We start from the raw sequence: 18,838 nt of genomic DNA, 5'->3' as shown, positions 1-18,838 counted from the left end.
ATGTTGCCTGGTCTGATGAGTCTCGATTTCTGTTGAGACATTCAGATGGTAGAGTCAGAATTTGGCGTAAACAAAATGAGAACATGGATCCATCTTGCCTTGTTACCACTGTGCAGGCTGGTGGTGGTGGTGTAACGGTGTGGGGGATGTTTTCTTGGCACACTTTAGGCCCCTTAGTGCCAATTGGGCATCGTTTAAATGCCAAGCCCTACCTGAGCATTGTTTTTGACCATGTCCATACCTTTATGACCACCATGTACCCATCCTCTGATGGCTACTTCCAGCAGGATAATGTCACAAAGCTCGAATCATTTCAAATTGGTTTCTTGAACATGACAATGAGTTCACTGTACTAAAATGGCCCCCACAGTCACCAGATCTCAACCCAATAGAGCATCTTTGGGATGTGGTGGAACGGGAGCAAAATAAAGTGTCTGTGGTAGGGATGTCACGATACCAAAATTCCAGTAGACGGTACCAATACCATAAATACGGTTTATGGTTTACGGTTCTCTGTACCAATTTCGGTACCACAGCAAAATGTTTTTATTTTATATTATTTAACTATTTGAAAAAATAATTAAATTAGTTTATTATTTGATGATAATAATCGTTGTAAGTAAATAATACATATAAACATTAAAAGACTACATACTGTTTAAAAGTAAACATTGTTTATAAAAAAAATCAAGTGAAAAATAAGCAACGCTCTAGGCACCCATAACAATAATAATTATTAGTAATATTAGTATTATTATTACATTGAGATGTAGCTAAATCTACTGTACAACAGTAGCCTAATATATTTCTGTCAATTTCTTCAAGTCAAACCAAACTTTTTTTTTATGGGTTGCCGTGAAGACCTTTGAGTGTCTGTGTTCATATGACAGTTTTCTCAAATGAAACGGTAAATGCTCATGAAGTGACTCTCAGATGAAGTTTATGCGTTCATGTACTCATATAGTGACACGGCAGAGGCTAAAAAGACAGTGTCGTGCGTGCGTGGCAAATGAAGCCGCACGTCTGCGCCATTCATTCACACAGAGACGCAAAACATGTAGGATTAATATTTAAGTAGTATTTTACAGTTTAATATTCACAGACACCAATATATATTCGACTACAGTCTGGAGTCCTGCGCTTAAATAAACACCATTTATGACATTTTATTTGCTTGTTCCGTGCATCATTACGCCATTGCACATGCGCAGTCCTTTCCAGTTTCGGTTTTCAATCCGATCAAGTGTTTACATGTTCTCTCAATCAGATTAGCAAAGGAATAAACCACCCCTTTCAGTCCGATCGAAATTTCATTTGGATTCAAAATTTTCATTGAAATTTCATTTGGATCTATTAAGGTGTTTACATGAAGGACTTTTCAGTCTGATTGAGCCATCAATCTGATTACTAACGGATTATTTGGTTGCATGTAAATGTAGCCACTGTAAAAGCTTGTGTAAAATGGAGTTATAAATACTATTAAAGTGTGATAATTAAACTCAGCAAGTCAGTGAAAGCATGCAGATCAAGACATCTGATGCATCACACAAGTTAAAGGGTTAGTTCACCCAAAAATGAGAATTCTGTCATTAATTACTTACCCTCATGTCGTTCGACACCCGTAAGACCTCCGTTCATCTTCGGAACACAAATGAAGATATTTTAGTGGAAATCTGATGGCTCTGAAAGGCCTCCATTGGCACAATGCACGGTACACTCTCAAGACCCTTAAAAGGTACTAAAGACGTCGTTACAAAGTCCATCTCACTACAGTGGTTCTACAATAACTTTATGGAGTGACGAGAATAGTTTTTGTGCGCAAAAAAACCCTAAATAACGACTTATATAGTGATGACGATTTCAAAACACGGCATCATGAAGCGTTATGAATCAGTGAGTCGATTCAGCAGTTTGGATCGCAAAATTTCAGCTGTTTGGCGGTTTGACACGCGATCCGAATCATGATTCGACTCACTGATTCATAGCGCTTCGAAGCTTCATGATGCCGTGTTTTGAAATCGTCATCACTATATAAGTCGTTATTTAGGGTTTTTTTGCGCACAAAAACTATTCTCGTCACTCCATAAAGTTATTGTAGAACCACTGTAGTGAGATGGACTTTGTAACGACGTCTTTAGTACCTTTTAAGGGTCTTGAGAGTGTACCGTGCATTGTGCCAATGGAGGCCTTTCTGAGCCATCAGATTTCCACTAAAATATCTTCATTTGTGTTCTGAAGATGAACGGAGGTCTTACGGGTGTCGAACGACATAAGGGTAAGTAATTAATGACAGAATTTTCATTTTTGGGTGAACTAACCCTTTAAGTCCATTTGACTGACAGCTTACAGTTTGTTCTGCTGTATTTGCTTTGCTTTGAGAAAAAAAAAAGTGAATACTATAATTATGGCTTCTATGTTTCCTAAACTGTGACACTGATTCAGCAGCAGTGCATAGTGATTACGTTTTATGTGTGCTTTTCGTTTCTAATCATCAAGGATGTGCTGACACTGAATCTGAATGCAAAGCAGAGTCAAAAGAGCTTCCAGTAACATCACAGCAGGTATAGATGAAACTGACATACCGTTATCAACGTGATGATCACTTTAGTACACACACTGTGTCATGTTTACTTCTCCACCCCTCAGAAAGTGTCAGGTTCAGAGGCTAGTCCAGCTGAAGAGAGATCCCAGTCTGCCAGTGCCCAAAGAACCCCAGCATCCCATTCTAGCCCATCCTTGTGCAAGTCTCGCTCAAGAAGACTTAAACACGACTCGGGAGAGTCCACCTCTAGCAGTCAGAACACAACCGCGGCCCCTGAACCCAGTCCTTCATCCAGTTCGACACACACCCTTCCAGACAGCACACACACTGGTGGGTCAACCTAAGAGCAGTAGTGTTTATATATTGTCAACTGTCAGCAGTTATAACAGACTTGAAATTTCATATTGTATAGATGTGATGATAAAATAAATTTCTGTCTCTGCATAGCCCCTTCCAACTCCCCCCAGAGAAGGAGACGGTCTCAGCGTCTAGCGACAAGCTCTGACCAGGCTTACCCCTCTTCTCCTCACATGAAGGATTCCATCACTCCCCCTCCTCCCCCAGATGGCTCTCAGAAAGCTGGTGAGAGACACAAACTATGCAGAGCTTATGGCATAATAAAGCACTAAAAAACACTGTTCAAAAGTTTCCGGTTGGTAAGATTAAAACATTTTTTTTTTTAAAGACTGTGATGCTCACCAAGGAATTTCTATGATTTAAAAATACAGAAAAACATTTAATATTTTGAAAATATTATTACTATTTAAAACGACTGTTTTCTATTTTAATATGTTTTCAAATGTATTTTATTTTTGGGATGGCAGAGCTGAATTTTCAGCAGCCATTATTCTATACATTTTTATCACGATTTCATGAATAGAATGTTAAAAAGTATCATCTTATCACATTATCAATGTCTTTACTGTCACTTTTGATCTATTTTATAGGCCCAAACTTTTTTGAACATACTGTTTAAAAAACAAACAAAATGAAATTACATAATTATCCATGCTTGACCTGTTTAAATATTGCATTTTAAAATGCTCTCTTTAGAAGAAGACTGCAGCATTACAGTTAAAACAGAAGCTTCTTCACAAAAGCCAGTTTCAGGAAGCCCATCCACAGCTCCTCCCGCTGGCAGTGCTCAGTCACCAATCATTGAGAAGGACAAGATGACAGACATGTTGCCTAGTAATCAAACAACACTTGAAGGGAACGCCCCTTCTGTAGTGACAAGTAGGTTGGCCATGTAACCATAGCATTGAATACCTTTATAATGTTTCTCCATTAATCTTTTAAAGGGCACAAAGGTTTTGTTGATATAGTAAACAGCAAAGTGACTAACCAGGATATTTAGAAAATGTCAACGGTAGATTTTAAATCCTGTAATGGTAATGCTGCTTGGATTTTGTGGTATTTAAAAACTATTTATTATCTTCTCATTTTATGTCCAGCTGCAAGTCAGAAAGTTCCTTCCAGGACTTCTAAAGCCAACAAACATGCCAGAGAGCCAAGTATGAATCAACACCTGTCTTCCACTCACTTCATTTAGATACTGCAATTTAAAAATGGCAAGATAAATATATATATATATATATTTTTTTTTTTACATCTAAACTTTCTCTTTCATCCTCAGTCATAAACAGCAAGAAGTCTGATGACCCCACTGCTCCCAATGAGTCTCTAATAGACCTGGACCATAATAAATTCAAGTGTAAAGTCCCTGGATGCTCTAAAGCATTCCGGAAAGCAAAGCTGCTGGACTATCACCTGAAGTACTATCATAACACTGAGAAAGAAATGGACGGCGAGGTCTGCTCACCAGACAGGGTTGGCCGCACCAGGGCCACGTCTGCTTCCATGCCTACAAGCACCTTGTCAGATATCCCAGATAACAAGAGACGCAGGACCGTCTCTACTTCTTCCTGTAAGTTCCCTTGTTATTTGTCAGGATCAATTCGATCAAATGGCTATTCAATTTACAGTTAATCAATTCTGATTACTGAATTACAGAGAGTTCTGTTCTTCTGTTTTGTGTCCTAGCTCTGTCCTCTCAGGGCTTTATGCTTCAAATGGACAGCGCTGGCTGTGTGAGGCCTCCTAAGTTCTGTAAAAAGAAACGTTCCTCTGCCTCTGTCAGTTCAGACAGTACAGAGGTCTCCCTGCCTCCTCCAACCTTTGATAACCTCCATGACAAGATTCTCAAGAAGGACAAGCATCTGGATGGTGAGCTAATTCAGCAGATTTTAAAGATGATGAATGGAGTTCTTCTTATTTTCCATTTCCTGTTCATCTTAGGGATGTTTTTGTCTTCAGGGCTTTGTATAAAGACAGAGCGGAAATTCAAACTGGAGGATAAATGTCAGTTGTTTGGTGAGTTTACTGAACTTTTTTTTTTCTTATCTTAATTTCACATTCATAAACCAGTACTCATCTTTTATTTTGTTCTCTGCTGTAGCGAAAAAGAGGGATAAAGACAGGAGGGACAGGAAAGAGAAGGACCTTTTCCGAATTAAACAGAAGAAAAAGAAAAAAAAGAAGAAGAAATCAAAACTGCACTGTAAGTTAAGTTTTGAATTCAGAGGTCTCTAGTATTTACAAATACTTTAACGCTCATATCTATGACTTTTTAAAATTACGTTGACTTTTACAATTCATTTATTTGTGTCTTAAATTGCCTTATTAGTTCTAGCCATCTTGGTCAGTCCATAACAAGTCGTTATGAAATAAGAGGCTCATATTGTTCTCATCTTTGTGATAAGGTTACTCAGACCTGAATGAGATGTCGTTGTCTTACTTGGAAAGACCGTCTTCCCCACTACATCGTTCTTCCTCTAGTGCCTTCAAGCACAGCACCTTCCAATACCCTCGTGCCATACTGTCCGTTGACCTCACCGGGGAGAGTGAGTTGTCTCATCCATTTGCAGCCATTTGTAGCTACTTTCCAATCTTATAGCTTTTGGCTATTACATTTTGTTTGTTCTGTAATTAAAATGGATAGTATTCAACATGAATATGATATCAGTGTTGTGTTGTGCTGTGATGCTGAGGCGTATTTCCTTTTCCTATCTCAGACCTGTCAGACATCGACTTCCTGGAAGACTCAACCACTGAGAGTTTGCTGTTCAGTGGAGATGAGTATAACCAGGATCTAGACTCGATCACTATGGAGGACTTCCAGGATGAGGATGATGTTGGTGCAGATGAAATTGTTCGCTGCATCTGTGAGATGGATGAAGAAAACGGCTTCATGATTCAGGTAGGATTACTTTTAGCAATGGCTCTTCAAGAACAAGGCAGTTTCATGTAAGAGACATAAAAGTGTGCTGAAAGTGTACCTTTTTTATGAATCTGTTGTAGTGTAGAATTGCAAATAATAGTTTTTGTTAATATGTTTATATCTGTACAGTGTGAGGAGTGTATGTGCTGGCAGCACAGTGTGTGTATGGGGCTTTTGGAAGATAGCATCCCTGATCAATACATCTGTTACATCTGCCGGGACCCACCAGGTAACAACCATGCAACAATACCACACACAAAGGGTCAGCAAGATTTTTATAGTTATAGTATCTTCCACTGTATTCTGCTTACTACAGATGTCTAATGTCTGTTTCTTGAATGTTAATGTAAATGTTAGGGCTGGGTTAAAAATATTGATTAATAGATTCTCATTTTGATCTCTTTTGAACCATTATCGATTCTTAAGTCCCAAGCATCAATCTTTTAGTCTATGCTGTTGATGAATTAACTATTTTTTTTTAAACTAAAATTGTCTCATGTATTCACTCAATCAGTGTTTGTATTATGCATTTACCTCAGAAAAGCGATTCAAGGACCACAAACTTGTTAATCAGCTATAAAAATGAAATTTAGAGAGGAGTATTTTGCTAAATATATTACATTCATTATATTTTTTTACTTAACCTGTTCTTCAATGTTTATTGAATGTTTGAATAAATCCATCATGAAAACAAGTATGAATTAGCATTTAAATGTTTACATTTTTTAAAATATAAATATATATTATAATGTTATTATTATTATTTTTATAAAAACTTCCCTGTGTGTAATCTATGTTTACAGACAAATCAGTTAATTTTACCTTAAATGTTATAATAAAGTGCCACTGACTGGGTTCCCTGTATAGTTAACAGCTTTAGCAAATTTCACAAAACGAATTGTGAAATTTGCGTCAATACCCAGCCCTAGTAAATATAAAACTAATGTCACTCCAGGGTTGTCACTGAAATGTTTGCTTTTCTCAGGTCAGAGGTGGAGTGCTAAATACCGCCATGATAAAGACTGGCTCCAAAAGGGCCACATGTATGGCCTGTCCTTCCTCACAGAGAACTACTCGCATCAGAATGCCAAGAAAATTGTGTCCACTCACCAGCTGCTGGCTGATGTTTACAGTGTTAAAAACTTGCTTCATGGCCTTCAGCTGAAGATGGATATTTTACAGTAAGAGTCACTTTGCCTTCCCAGATCCTATTTTTAAATTTGGTGACATTGTGGAAACAATCTACCATAATAGTATTTAATTACCATAAGAATTAGCAAAAGGAATTGCTGGCAAATATGGATGGAGCTCACTTTTTTCACCTTACATTTTTATTGAATTTGTGGAGTTTGATTTATTATAACAATGGTTGTGCAACTTGTGCTTTGAAGTTTTTGGCATGGTTTCGCAGACTGGGTTACTTTCAGTTATAATAGCTCAAACATGCATTTTAGCCTGGCACTATCTTAAGCCTTGTCTATGAGACTCGAAGATAAAAAGTTAAACCTTTCCAGGCATGTTTTCCAGTGATGTCAGGCTTGTTGTTCTGATATAAAACTGTAAGAAAAAAAAGATGTGTGAACAATAATATGCTTATCACATTTTTTCAGGAACAAGCATAACCCAAGTTTGCACTTGTGGGCTCGGTCTTGGGTGAACTCCGATGAGGACCAGCCTATGGGTGGGGTTCCGGACTGCCTACATTTCAAAGAGCACCTCAACCAGAACTCAAACCCTGAAACCTATATTACCAGCGAGCACAGCTACCAGAAACCTCCCGGTACAGGCCCCGAACACGCAAGGGATGAACAGGGGATACAAACAGCCACTCAGTTTAACATAAAGGAAGAAGAGGTAACCAAAGAACATTTAAAAACTCAGATCTGGTTTAAGGTCAGTGTTTGAAAGGAGTTTGAAATCAATGCTCCGTTTATGTTTTGTGTAGGTGAGCAGTGCCATTGCTCTGTCTGGCTGTGTGAATGACAGCAGCCTGGGCTCCATGGAACAGGCCAGGAACTGCCTGCAATGGCAGATGAACCTGCTTACTCACATAGAGGACATTCAGAATCAGCTGTCTGGCCGCATGGACCTCATCGAGAAAGAGCTTGATGGTAAGGGGGAGAAATATGGGTAGTGCCATAGAGTCAAAACAATATTTGACAACACGTGACCAGGGTTGGTTGAATTTTTTTCTGCGGGGAGGCCGTAGATTGGCACCATGAGCTTATTTATTTCTGTCAATAGATCCTCCGAAATATTACACAGTGGACCTTTAAGTTTTGTGCTCATGAGCACTAGTGATGGCACCTTTGTGAAGATTTAACCTTTTGGTTACCAACCTTGAGGACTAAGCACTAAACTACTATAAATGAAAATGGCATTACCTCAGAAACCCTGCATTTTTAAAGGGGTAATATGATGCTATTTGTAAAATGTATTGTTTTGTTTATTGCAGTGCTGCACCAATCATGATTTTTTTCCATGGCCAGTTCATTTTTTTTTCTCAAGCATTTGGCCGATTCCGATTGCATATTGTTTTTGCTTTTTTTGGCTCTATAACAGGCAAGCTGGACTTAAACAAAAAAGATCTGTAGTCAAATTTGAAATTGGAGGCAACCACTGCATTTTAATTATGATCAAAAAAAAGATGCTACACACATGTAGCATGAACAACAGTATTTAAATTCAAGTTTTAAAGCAAAAAAGAATGGTCTGACTTTAAATTTGAGAAATTATGCTACATAAGACACCTGGCACAAAAAAAAAATGCTGTAAACAGACTGAATAAAAATGCAAATTCACTCTCTGACAGTAGGTGGTTTCTTTGGGTACCACTGAACACAAAGCATCGCTGCGCTTATAAACACTACTTTATATGGAGTTAAGAGGAAAAGAAAATGACATTGAAACTTTTCTGAAGACAGTCAGTTCCCTTCCTTCAAAGACACATTTTATATTTTTCTTCCGATATTTAGAGCATTGTGAACAGTGAGCTGGCTGTCCCTGGTACAGTATTTGCTCTGCTGGCACATCTGTTTGGTGCAAAATCTGACCAGTTCTGATTTGTGGCCGATCAAGTGCTCTGACTATCCAGCTGACCCAGTGCGTTGTGATTGGCCAAAAACCTCAAGCGTGTGTCGGAAATGTAACACCCCTTACTATAATCGCAGGGTTCAGCTTCCAAGGCTTTAAGCAATTGTTAACAATTAATGTCGTCGACAAATAATGTTGTCGATTTAACTGTATCAGTTTAAGTCCGAGCCAAATTCATAAATGGTTTGCTCAAGCCAATCGATCGGAACCAACTTGAGCAGAGAGTTTCATAGTGGTAAGTAGTCTTTGTATATAGCCAGCGTTGTACTCTGCTTGTGCACAGTGCATTTTACAGAGAAATCTTTTGAGTTGTATTGCTCAGGAACAGCTTTATAAATAAATCTTAACCTCAAAAGCAGTTTTGCTTTCGCATCCAAACACACAGTGTCAACGCAACATGATGATAACACTAAAATTCATTGAAGCGTCACTTTCTTTCTTTGCATATCCCTCTGGGTGGGCATTATGCTAATATTTCACATTATGACATAGACGTTTGAGGAAGTAATAGCTGGACTTTGATCAAGGTGTTTTCTGTTAGATGAAGACTTTTTCCAGATCATATACATGCACAAACAGATACATTACATGCTAAAGGAAAAAGAAAACATTACAAAGCATATGATCCTTTTAACTGCTCTGAGAACTAGAAGCTGACCAATACATGGTGTTTGCCACTTTTAACATGAATAACAGTTTCTGTAATTATTAAATAGAAAAAATGAACATGACACATTTTAGCCTTAATATTTGTTTTTTGTGGTTTTTATTTTGTTTTATTTGATTCTTTTTTTTTTAGTAGTACAATAAACTCCACCTGGGATTTCATGTCTGGGCCACCTGATCAGAAAGAAAATTTAACATAATTTGTTTTTTTTTTTTTTTAAATTGATTAATCAAAAATCAGCTTTTCCCCCTACCTGAATTATCATTTACAAATTCTAATATAATGTAAAACATTCAGTTTTTAAAAGAGATCAGTGGTAAAATGACTGCCACAGCCAGAAAAATGACCCAAGAAGCAGCTCTTTGTGACACACTTTTAGATGTTTTTGATATTTTGTTAAGTTTCATTCTCTTTCTCCCTGTCTGTGTGAAGTGCTGGAGAGTTGGTTGGACTTCACGGGTGAATTGGAGCCCCCCGATCCCCTGGCCAGACTCCCACAGCTCAAGTGCCGCATCAAACAGCTTCTGACGGACCTGGGAAAAGTGCAGCAGATGAGCACGCTCTGCTCTGTGTGATGCACGCATTAGAGTGTGTGTTCTGAGCTTCTAACACCATCTCGCATTTTTTCGCACACTCTACTACTCGAGAAGGTGTATTTAACTCTGTTCAGTAGATGCACACTCTGTGAAGGAAAATGTTGGCCGTCAAGTGTGAGATGAGGAAAATGTACACTTAATGTGTCAAACAGGAACATGTCAGTGTGTATTCATGCAGAGTCTGAACCGCCGCATATCTGCTTAAAGAAGATTTTGTTCTCCAAAATAGGAAGAGATCAGTTTAGCAGATTAATTCTTTCAAATGTTAACAGAAGGGAACTTTATCTTTTTTTAAAAAGATTGAAGAGGGCACAACACCACGCACAGATTTAAGTTTTTTTGCATCAGTTAGACCCCAAAAGTACATTTCAACTCCGTTTCCACTCTGTGAGGTGAGATTTCTTAAGGAAATATGAACTTGACTCAAATGGGTCACTGATAGCAGACTGTTTAAGAGTTCAATAGCGTTTGATGTAAAAATCATAAAGGTTTTCGCCACTTAAAAAGTCGCTTTGAAGTGCCAAGAAAACAGACCACCGTGATCTGGTTGTTCAGACACGCACAGTTCAGAATTTACACGTTTTTGAAATGAATGTTGCATTTTAGGCCAGGATTGGGCTTAGCGGTCTGATACACTGGCACTAAAGGTTCACAATGCCAACAAATTCATTAGAGCACACCTAGATAGTTTTCTTACAACAGCTCGTCTAATACTTTAGCATGTTTCTCTGCAGTCTTAATGGATGCTGTAGCGATTCACAAGAAAACAAGCTAATCTATACGTGGACGTCCAGAGATGGGTGACTCTTCTTACTAAGGTCTGTTTATCATGTTGATACTTTGAGAGTATCTACCGCGAAGTAAGCTAATCCTGCGATGGATGTAAATGCATATAATTAAATCCATTTAGTTAATTTTGTTTTTGAAAAATGTATATACAGTTTTTATAACTGTAAAGAAAAACAACAAAAAACTAAGGCATAAAAGGATGATACTTGAAAATGCCTGTTTAATCTCAATTTCTATTAATCTGTACAAAGAGTGTTTTAGAATTTAGATTTAAAACTTGAAGTTTCTTTTGATGAAAATACCAGCTGTACATTTAAAGAGTTTATTTAAAGACCTGATGTAATTATCTGTATGTACAACTTCATTAAAAAAATATTCTCAAAATTGTTTGTATATCTTCATTCAAGTTTACTCTCCTTAATATATTGTCTGTGTGCATGTGCGAATTTGAGTTCTCTTTACAGAAATGGCAAAAATGAAGATTTCTATGTCTTTTGCTTCTACTAAGTGTTTTCTTTTTTTGTACAAGTATAAGGGCAATGACATAAGAGAAGTAACAACGCACAACTCTGTTAGAAGTGGTTTTCAGAAGACCCCTCAAAGAAGCACTCTCAAAGGTTCAAGCTTGGCTGCTCACTTTACAATGTCCAGAATGTTCTTATTCACCACCAGGTACTTTAAGCACTCTGGAGAGGTTAGTGTTTTGATAGACAAATTCGTAAAACAACAGAATGCTGAACCGGTATGACGGTGCACATCTTGGCTGTGGTATAAAAGATGCTGCAGTTTCATAGCATTCACTAGGAGAGTTCTTGCATCCTAGAGAAGATGCAGAACATGGAAGAGATGACGCTCTTTTGTCTAACTGCCACACTACTTAGCAGCTTCTCTCTGACATGTGGAAAGATTTCAGGTGAGCGTATTTGGTCTATTCACAACATCACCTTTGTTTTTACTGTCTCTCTGGGAGATTATTTAAGTTTGTATGAATTAGAAAATTCATCCACCTGTTTTTTGGTTTTTACCACCAGAGTACCAGCTGGAGACGGAGAGTCTGAGTCAATGTGAGCAGCTCAGGTCTGTCAGTGCAGCACAGGAACATGAGCACATCCCCCAGTGCTATGAGGATGGCCGCTTCAGGTGCGCTAACTTGACCGATGCTGAATATAACTCAAATAGAATCACATAAATGTACCATGGTATGCATGTTGTTTGTGAAAGTCTGAAGGAAAAAAAAAATCCATTCTTGTAGGCATGTTCAGTGTAATCATGGAGGTGGGGAATGTTGGTGTGTGAATGCAGAGGGATTTGAGATACCTGGGAGTCGACAAAATGGATCCACTGTTCATTGTAAGCCCTTCATACTTAAAAAAAATGCTTTACTTGCTTTTGGGGTTCTTGAAAACTGATGTAAAACATTAATAAATGTCGGTTTTTGATTTTAATTTCTTTCATTTTTATTTTTCTATTTAAAAAAAAAAAAAAAAAAACATTATTTGATTGAATGCCAGTCACATTTCTTTAAGTTTACACTGCCATTCAAAAGAAGCAAGGATGCTGTAAAATTATCAAAAGTAAAAGCATTTACAAAACAACTTTTAAAAACTTAAAATCACCATTTCCACACACACACAAAAATGTTATGCAGCTCAAATCTTTTCAATATTTATGTAAATATTCTTGTTTCTTGAGCGGAAAATCAGCATATTAGAATGACTTCTGAAGGATCATGTGACTGAAAACTGGAGTAATGATGCTGAAAATCCAGCTTTGCCATCACAGGAATACATTACATTTAAAAACTTCACAATTTCTGTTTTTACTGTAGTTTTGAGCAAATAAATGCAGCCTTGGTTTGCATAAGAGACTTCTTGCAAAACATTGATAATAATCCTTCTGACCCTAAACTTTTTAATGGTAGTTTAAATTCTTGGGGTCTCTGGGAACCCAAACATAATCCATGAGCAACCACTTAACAGTCACAAGGCAACAGAGATGCATTGTTAATATTAACATGATTAACATATTTAAGATGACGTTTATATAAGGAATTAGTATAATCATAACTTAAATGTGTCCATGGAATCATTTTAATTGAATTGAATTGACCACACACTGTCCTCACTAAAGGTTTGACCTCATGCCAGCTCCAGAGACAACGGGCACTGCAGACTGGAGACACAACCCTGGCGCCAGTGTGTTTGGACTCAGGTGAGTACGAGCAGGTGCAGTGTGATGCGTCCCGTGGCCAGTGTTGGTGTGTGGACCAAGAAGGCATGGAGATCTACGGAACCAGGCAGAATGGAAAACTCTTAAAATGTGAGTTCTCTTATTCAGGGTCATATTCATTTGATTCCCTGGATACATTAGTTGGACAGTTTAAATGAATCTCTGAATGAAAGATCTAGATTTTTATCTGGACTTTTTCATTCTGACTCTTAGTCCTGGTTTCACAGACAGGGTTTAGCCTAAACCAGGATTAGACCTTAGTTCAATTAGGACATTTAAGTAGTTTTTATAAACGTGTCTTAGGAAGGAAAAAAAAACATTTTGAGATAAAACAATGGTTTTAAGTTTCTTTCAGTTAAAACAGCTCAACCCTGCTTTTTATTCTGGGACTAGCTTAAACCTTGTATGTGAAACTGGGGGTTAAATTGCTGGATGATGCTTAAATGAATACTCTTTGTGATCAGATGTAACGTGCATCTAAACCCTTGACCCTAGGTCCTGGTGCTTGTGAGGTGAGACAGCGTCGACTCCTTCATGGTATCGGAGATCCCTCTCCCCCACAGTGCTCTGAAGATGGGAGCTTCTTACCTGTGCAGTGCAAGTTTGTCAACACCACTGACAGGATGATCTTTGATCTGTTACACACCTTCAACAGGTGAGACATGCCTTTTCTTCAAACCTTAGATTACCGTTCAAAAGTTTGGGGTCGGTAATATTGAAAAAAAAATGATTTTGAAAGAATTGTCGTAAGCTCACCAAGGCTGCATTTATTTGATCAAAATGACAGTAAAAGCATAATATACTGGAAATATTATTACAATTTTAATTGTGTTTTGTATTTTAATATATTTTTGAAATATTATTTATCCCTGTGATGGTAAACCTGAATTTTGAAAGTAGTTGTGCTGCTTAATATTTTTGTGGAAACCCTGATACGTTTTTAGGATTCTTTGCTAAATGCAAAGTTCAAACAGCATTTGTATGTTTATATGACTTATAATATAAATCTTTTGTTACATTATAAATTACTTTACTATCATGTTTTTTATCAATTTATTGCATCCTTGCTGAATAAGTGTATTTGTTTCTTTAAAATAATAGTACATATCTTACTAATCCCAAACTTTATTTTCTCATATTATTTTTTTTATTTAACCCTTAATCACCTCTCAAGTAGGGTTTACGTTTGAGTCCCTTGGGGTCAGATAGACCCCAAACTTTTACAGAGCGATTGCATTAGGAAATATAATTTTTTTACATGGAAAACTATATATCATTTTTTTTATCTACTTCTCAACTATAGATTTATGCTGTGTTTTTGTGGGTATTTGGTAGTTTTTTACCTATTTACTGCACAAATACTGACTGTCATAAATTGGCTCATTAAAAATCATTTTTTTATGAAAAAATCACTTGAATGATGATCTTAAATAAATATAAATAGTTTTTGGACATTGCTCTATGTGTTAGGGATAGAATACCGCCATCTGTAGGTTTGTGGAAAAACTTTAGGAATTATAGTTAAAGAGAAAGAGAGTGCAATGACCACATTATCCAATAGAGGTCCATAGGGAAGTTATGCAAAAGTTAAGCTGCCTTTCATCTTTCTTTTATTTGCCCTTTTCCCTCTCTTTCTCATGATTGTTCCATGTTGCATTTGTGCTCTAGTATTTGTCCTTCATTTATGTATGAAAATCTTTCAGATTTATGCCAGTTTTGTTGATTTTATTTGCCAGTTTCTATAAAAATGCTCTCTGTTGCAGTCACACACATGTGTGTGTTTGTGTGTGTATGTGCGTGTGTGTATGAGACAGAAAGTTCGTTCTACTTTGTGTTTATGCTCTAGGACCAGACCTTGATATAAATGTGGAAATTTTCAGATTTATACTGGATTTAGTAAAAAAAAATTGACAAAAAAAGTGAAAAAAATTTATTTTTTACACTTTCCCATTCATTTTCAATGTGGGGTCAATCTGACCCCGAGGGACTTAAACGGTACATTTTTTTTACACACCTTTAAAACAACCAAATCAAGCTCGGATTTTTTGTGCATGTTTAGATAGATTATTTAGGAAAAGTCACCGAGTCTCATGGCCCTGAGATGAAGGGAACACTTTTAAAAAATGGAGGAAAAGTCCAGTGGGGTCAGCTGGACCCCAAGGGACGATTAAGGGTTAATTGAATTAAGATTCCCTTATGAAAGCTCTTTTAGTGAAGGACTAGACATTTGTATCTGGGAAACCAGCCCAAGCCATGCATGTTTTACCACTAGACAGCAGTATTGTGTCAGATAGAAGAAGCAACTGTTTTCCCTTTTCCTAATTTTCCAGTTTCCTTAGTTAAACTGTTAGTCTTCTCTAACCGTTTAAAATGCATCTGCTACTAGAGACTTATTTAACTGAAGTTTCTTTTCATTAACAGAGACCCAGAAGCGTTCCAGACCTTTAGTGTTTTCAGAAAGGCCTACCCAGAGCTATCTAGTTATTGTTTCTGTGCAGACAGTCGTGGAAGAGAGATGCCAAGCACAGGTGATACACACTCTTCAGTTACATTTCAGGTTAAAGAACTGGGCCAACATTGTGCCCTCACAAAACACTGAACTCTGTTTGCTCCAGGGCAACTATCTCTGAAATAAGTGAACTGTAAACAAATTCTGTTAAAGCATCACCTAAATGTCAAGTGGCGCTATGATTTTGTCATTCAAGGAATAGTTTGGCCTGATCAAGTTGGGACATTTTGTGTGCTGTATTATAAAGATGAATTGTTTTGGGTTTGTCTAGGTGTGGAGCTGCTTTTGGATGAGGTGTACGACACAGCGTTTTCAGACCAGACTGTAGGAAGTACATTTGCACAGTCAAACATGTATCGAATCCTTCAGCGCCGCTACCTTGCTGTCCAGCTGGCCGTGAGCGGGAAATTTAGATGTATGCAACATTTTGTTGAAAATGAAAGCCGCTATAATGATGATCATACACTGCAAAAATAATTTTCTTATTTTTTTGCATTGTTTTCCTGTAAAAATATCTAAATATCCTTAAAGATTAGCATTTTTTTGCTTCTGAATTTAAGATATTCATTTTGTTAGGTTTAAGGCATTAGCGAATAGTATTTTCTTGATTTATAAACTTAATATTTTGTCAAAAATGAATACAAATATTTTTGCCATTTATAAAATAAACATAAATGATTTTTTGTGATGACTAATAAACATTATTTTCATGAACATGCATAGAATAGAATATGAGAAAAGAAAATACTAAAATGTACCTCTTAGCATGTCCAGCAAACTGCTACATCTGTATAATGGTACAGGTACCCAACTCTTATTGTTTTCATAAGGTCCCACCCCATGTGAGAGTGAACGGGCTGCAGCTACTCAGGCTGGTAATTCCTTTGTACCCTCCTGTATTGATAATGGAGTGTATGTGCCAACCCAGTGCCAGTCCGGTGGTCAGTGCTGGTGTGTGGATGCTGATGGCAAAGAGATCTTTGGCACACGCCAGTATGGAGTACCAAAATGTAGTAAGTTTGGCCTTACTTGCACTTGTATGTATTTCACAGAATATTCCATAATTATGTGCCATGATGCCTATTCAGCATCTCTGTTAACAGTTCATCTTAATTTGATCAATCAATAAAATTAATAAGTAATGTTCCGGTAGTCAAATAGTACATTAAAATACATCTATGAACTCATTGTGAACTACTATAATTAATCCAATCTACCAGTAGAAGCAAATGAAGCAAAAACGAATCTTTGAGTTCTGAGGTTTACCGGTCCCTTGGTGAGTGAAACTTTTTAAGCAGAATGGAGTTTGTGCACTTGACTAATGTTGTGTTTCTTGTTTGTTTAGGCACTGGAGTGAAAGACTGCCTGTCTGAGAGGAGACAAGCTCTCTCCAGGCTTTTTAATGGCCCAGCTGGAGACTTCAGCAAGAGCAACGTGTTTTCCGTTTCTAAAGACACCCTTTCTTTTCTTGGTACTTGCAGTCCTGAATTCCAGGAGCTTTTGGCCAACTCTGGTCTTCTGCAGTCTTTGCCAGAGTTGGAGCGTTCAAATGTCAGAGACATCCTGGCTGAGCTCCTTCAAGGGATGTTTCCCTCTGGGGCTCTTGCCCTAAAAGCTCTTGACCTTGCCCCGAATCCCAAGAGACTCCAGGAGAATCTCTTTGGAGGAAAATTCCTGAAGAACGCTGGCAATTTCAACTTCACCGGCACTGTTGGAAACAGTGGTACATTGAGTTTTAGTCAAGTTTTTAGTCAAGTTGGTCTGATGCAGGCCGCAACCAACTTGATGCAGTTGGCCAAGACCTTCGCAGATGACTCTGCCAGTCTTAATATAGACCAGGAGATTTCTGATGCGTTTGGTCGCTCTGTAAATCTGAAAAACAACCGAGATCTAATTAAACTTGTTTCAATGGCTCTTGAGAATCAGCAGTTTCTCACGACCCTTCGAGAAGCCATCAAACAGCTGAAGGCAGAAGATAGCACCCAGTTGGGTCAGCTGTTTCGTGCAGTTTTCCAGAAATCAGATGTTTGTAAGTCTGTGCCTTCAACCTCAACTTCATACATACCCCAGTGCACTGAGAATGGACTATACCAGGAAGTTCAATGTCAGGGCACAGAGTGTTGGTGTGTGGACTCTCGTGGTCTGGAGATAACAGGTTCTCGCACTTCTGGGTCCAGACCGAGATGCTCATCCCAGTGTGAGAAAGAGCGTAAGATAGCGATTGCAATCAAAGCCAGTAGTTCTGCAGGATCTGAGGTCTTCATTCCTAAATGTGAGACTGATGGTGCTTACGTAGCAAGACAGTGCCTTGGCAAAAGTTGTTTCTGCGTGGACCGATCTGGAACAAAACTCAGCATTCAGAGTTCAGGAAGCTCTCCTCAATGTGAGTCTGAACACTAAACACAGATGATTAGTTACAGAGCTGTAATCACACATTTAATTAGACACACATTAAATTATCTGGCTCTTATTTAATAGACAACCAGCCAAAAATGTATGCTTTATAGAGACTTTGACATCTTGTTTTTTGGAGTGCTTTTAATTTTGCAAGGCTTCTTCTCAAAGTTTTGCGATTTTATTTGATTTATTTTACTAAAATCCTGCACACTATCAGTACTTGCAAAAATATCAAAATATCGGTCCCATGACATTCATCAGGCATATACCTTTTATATTTTACTCTCAAAATTGTCAACATACATTTTTAGCTGAATGTGGGACACATTCCATCGTCAGTCTTATGTAACCTTCACTGTAAAGAAAGTAACAAAATGTTTACCTGCAAGGGTACAGCAGCTTGTCACTGAGGCAGTACCCATAAAGGTACAACTTTGTACCTTATCTAACCCTAAAAGTTGCATATTTGTACCTTAGGGAACAATTAGGAAACTTTTCGGGATTCATTTTCTCTAAAAAAGAGTTAATTGTGGCATTATGTAAAAATTGTGACTTATTTTCCATAATTGTGACTACTCATTCCGGTAATTCAGAATGTAGAGCATAAAACCATCTGCCAAATGCATAAATATAAATATTATATCTTGTAATTCTGCTTTATTATCTCATAATTGCAGCTTTAATCTCATAATTGAACCTTTAGTTCTCAGAATTATCTCTCAGATTTCCATAATGA

General features: G+C 37.6%; 2 protein-coding genes across 11 annotated transcripts in view; both read left to right on the top strand.

Moving 5' to 3' along the window:
• The window catches only part of phf20l1 (PHD finger protein 20 like 1), a 19,835-nt gene extending 8,488 nt beyond the window's left edge, over nt 1–11,347 (top strand). For all 10 annotated transcript variants that reach the window (XM_079836624.1, XM_079836618.1, XM_079836623.1 and 7 more), the window contains 16 exons: nt 2,497–2,561; nt 2,647–2,872; nt 2,990–3,124; nt 3,596–3,778; nt 3,997–4,056; nt 4,179–4,469; nt 4,586–4,768; nt 4,859–4,915; nt 5,001–5,102; nt 5,305–5,445; nt 5,617–5,801; nt 5,952–6,051; nt 6,808–7,003; nt 7,433–7,676; nt 7,768–7,933; nt 10,015–11,347. In XM_079836624.1, coding sequence (XP_079692750.1) covers nt 2,497–2,561; nt 2,647–2,872; nt 2,990–3,124; nt 3,596–3,778; nt 3,997–4,056; nt 4,179–4,469; nt 4,586–4,768; nt 4,859–4,915; nt 5,001–5,102; nt 5,305–5,445; nt 5,617–5,801; nt 5,952–6,051; nt 6,808–7,003; nt 7,433–7,676; nt 7,768–7,933; nt 10,015–10,157 — 2,477 coding nt within the window. In that variant the 3' untranslated portion in view covers nt 10,158–11,347. The remainder of the gene's footprint in view (nt 1–2,496; nt 2,562–2,646; nt 2,873–2,989; nt 3,125–3,595; nt 3,779–3,996; nt 4,057–4,178; nt 4,470–4,585; nt 4,769–4,858; nt 4,916–5,000; nt 5,103–5,304; nt 5,446–5,616; nt 5,802–5,951; nt 6,052–6,807; nt 7,004–7,432; nt 7,677–7,767; nt 7,934–10,014) is intronic.
• Nucleotides 11,348–11,795: 448 nt separating this feature from the next.
• tg (thyroglobulin) overlaps nt 11,796–18,838 on the top strand; it is a gene marked incomplete at its 5' end in the record, with an annotated part of 47,302 nt that continues 40,259 nt past the window's right edge. Inside the window, 9 exons of the mRNA XM_079836842.1 lie at nt 11,796–11,880; nt 11,999–12,107; nt 12,220–12,317; nt 13,098–13,286; nt 13,692–13,851; nt 15,618–15,724; nt 15,977–16,120; nt 16,536–16,718; nt 17,051–18,088. Of these exons, the coding sequence (XP_079692968.1) occupies nt 11,796–11,880; nt 11,999–12,107; nt 12,220–12,317; nt 13,098–13,286; nt 13,692–13,851; nt 15,618–15,724; nt 15,977–16,120; nt 16,536–16,718; nt 17,051–18,088 (2,113 nt within the window). The remainder of the gene's footprint in view (nt 11,881–11,998; nt 12,108–12,219; nt 12,318–13,097; nt 13,287–13,691; nt 13,852–15,617; nt 15,725–15,976; nt 16,121–16,535; nt 16,719–17,050; nt 18,089–18,838) is intronic.

The sequence above is a fragment of the Gobio gobio genome (genome assembly GCF_949357685.1).
Source record: "Gobio gobio genome assembly, chromosome: 15".
NCBI classification, from domain to species: domain Eukaryota; kingdom Metazoa; phylum Chordata; class Actinopteri; order Cypriniformes; family Gobionidae; genus Gobio; species Gobio gobio.
This window is presented reverse-complemented; position numbering and strand designations above follow the sequence as displayed.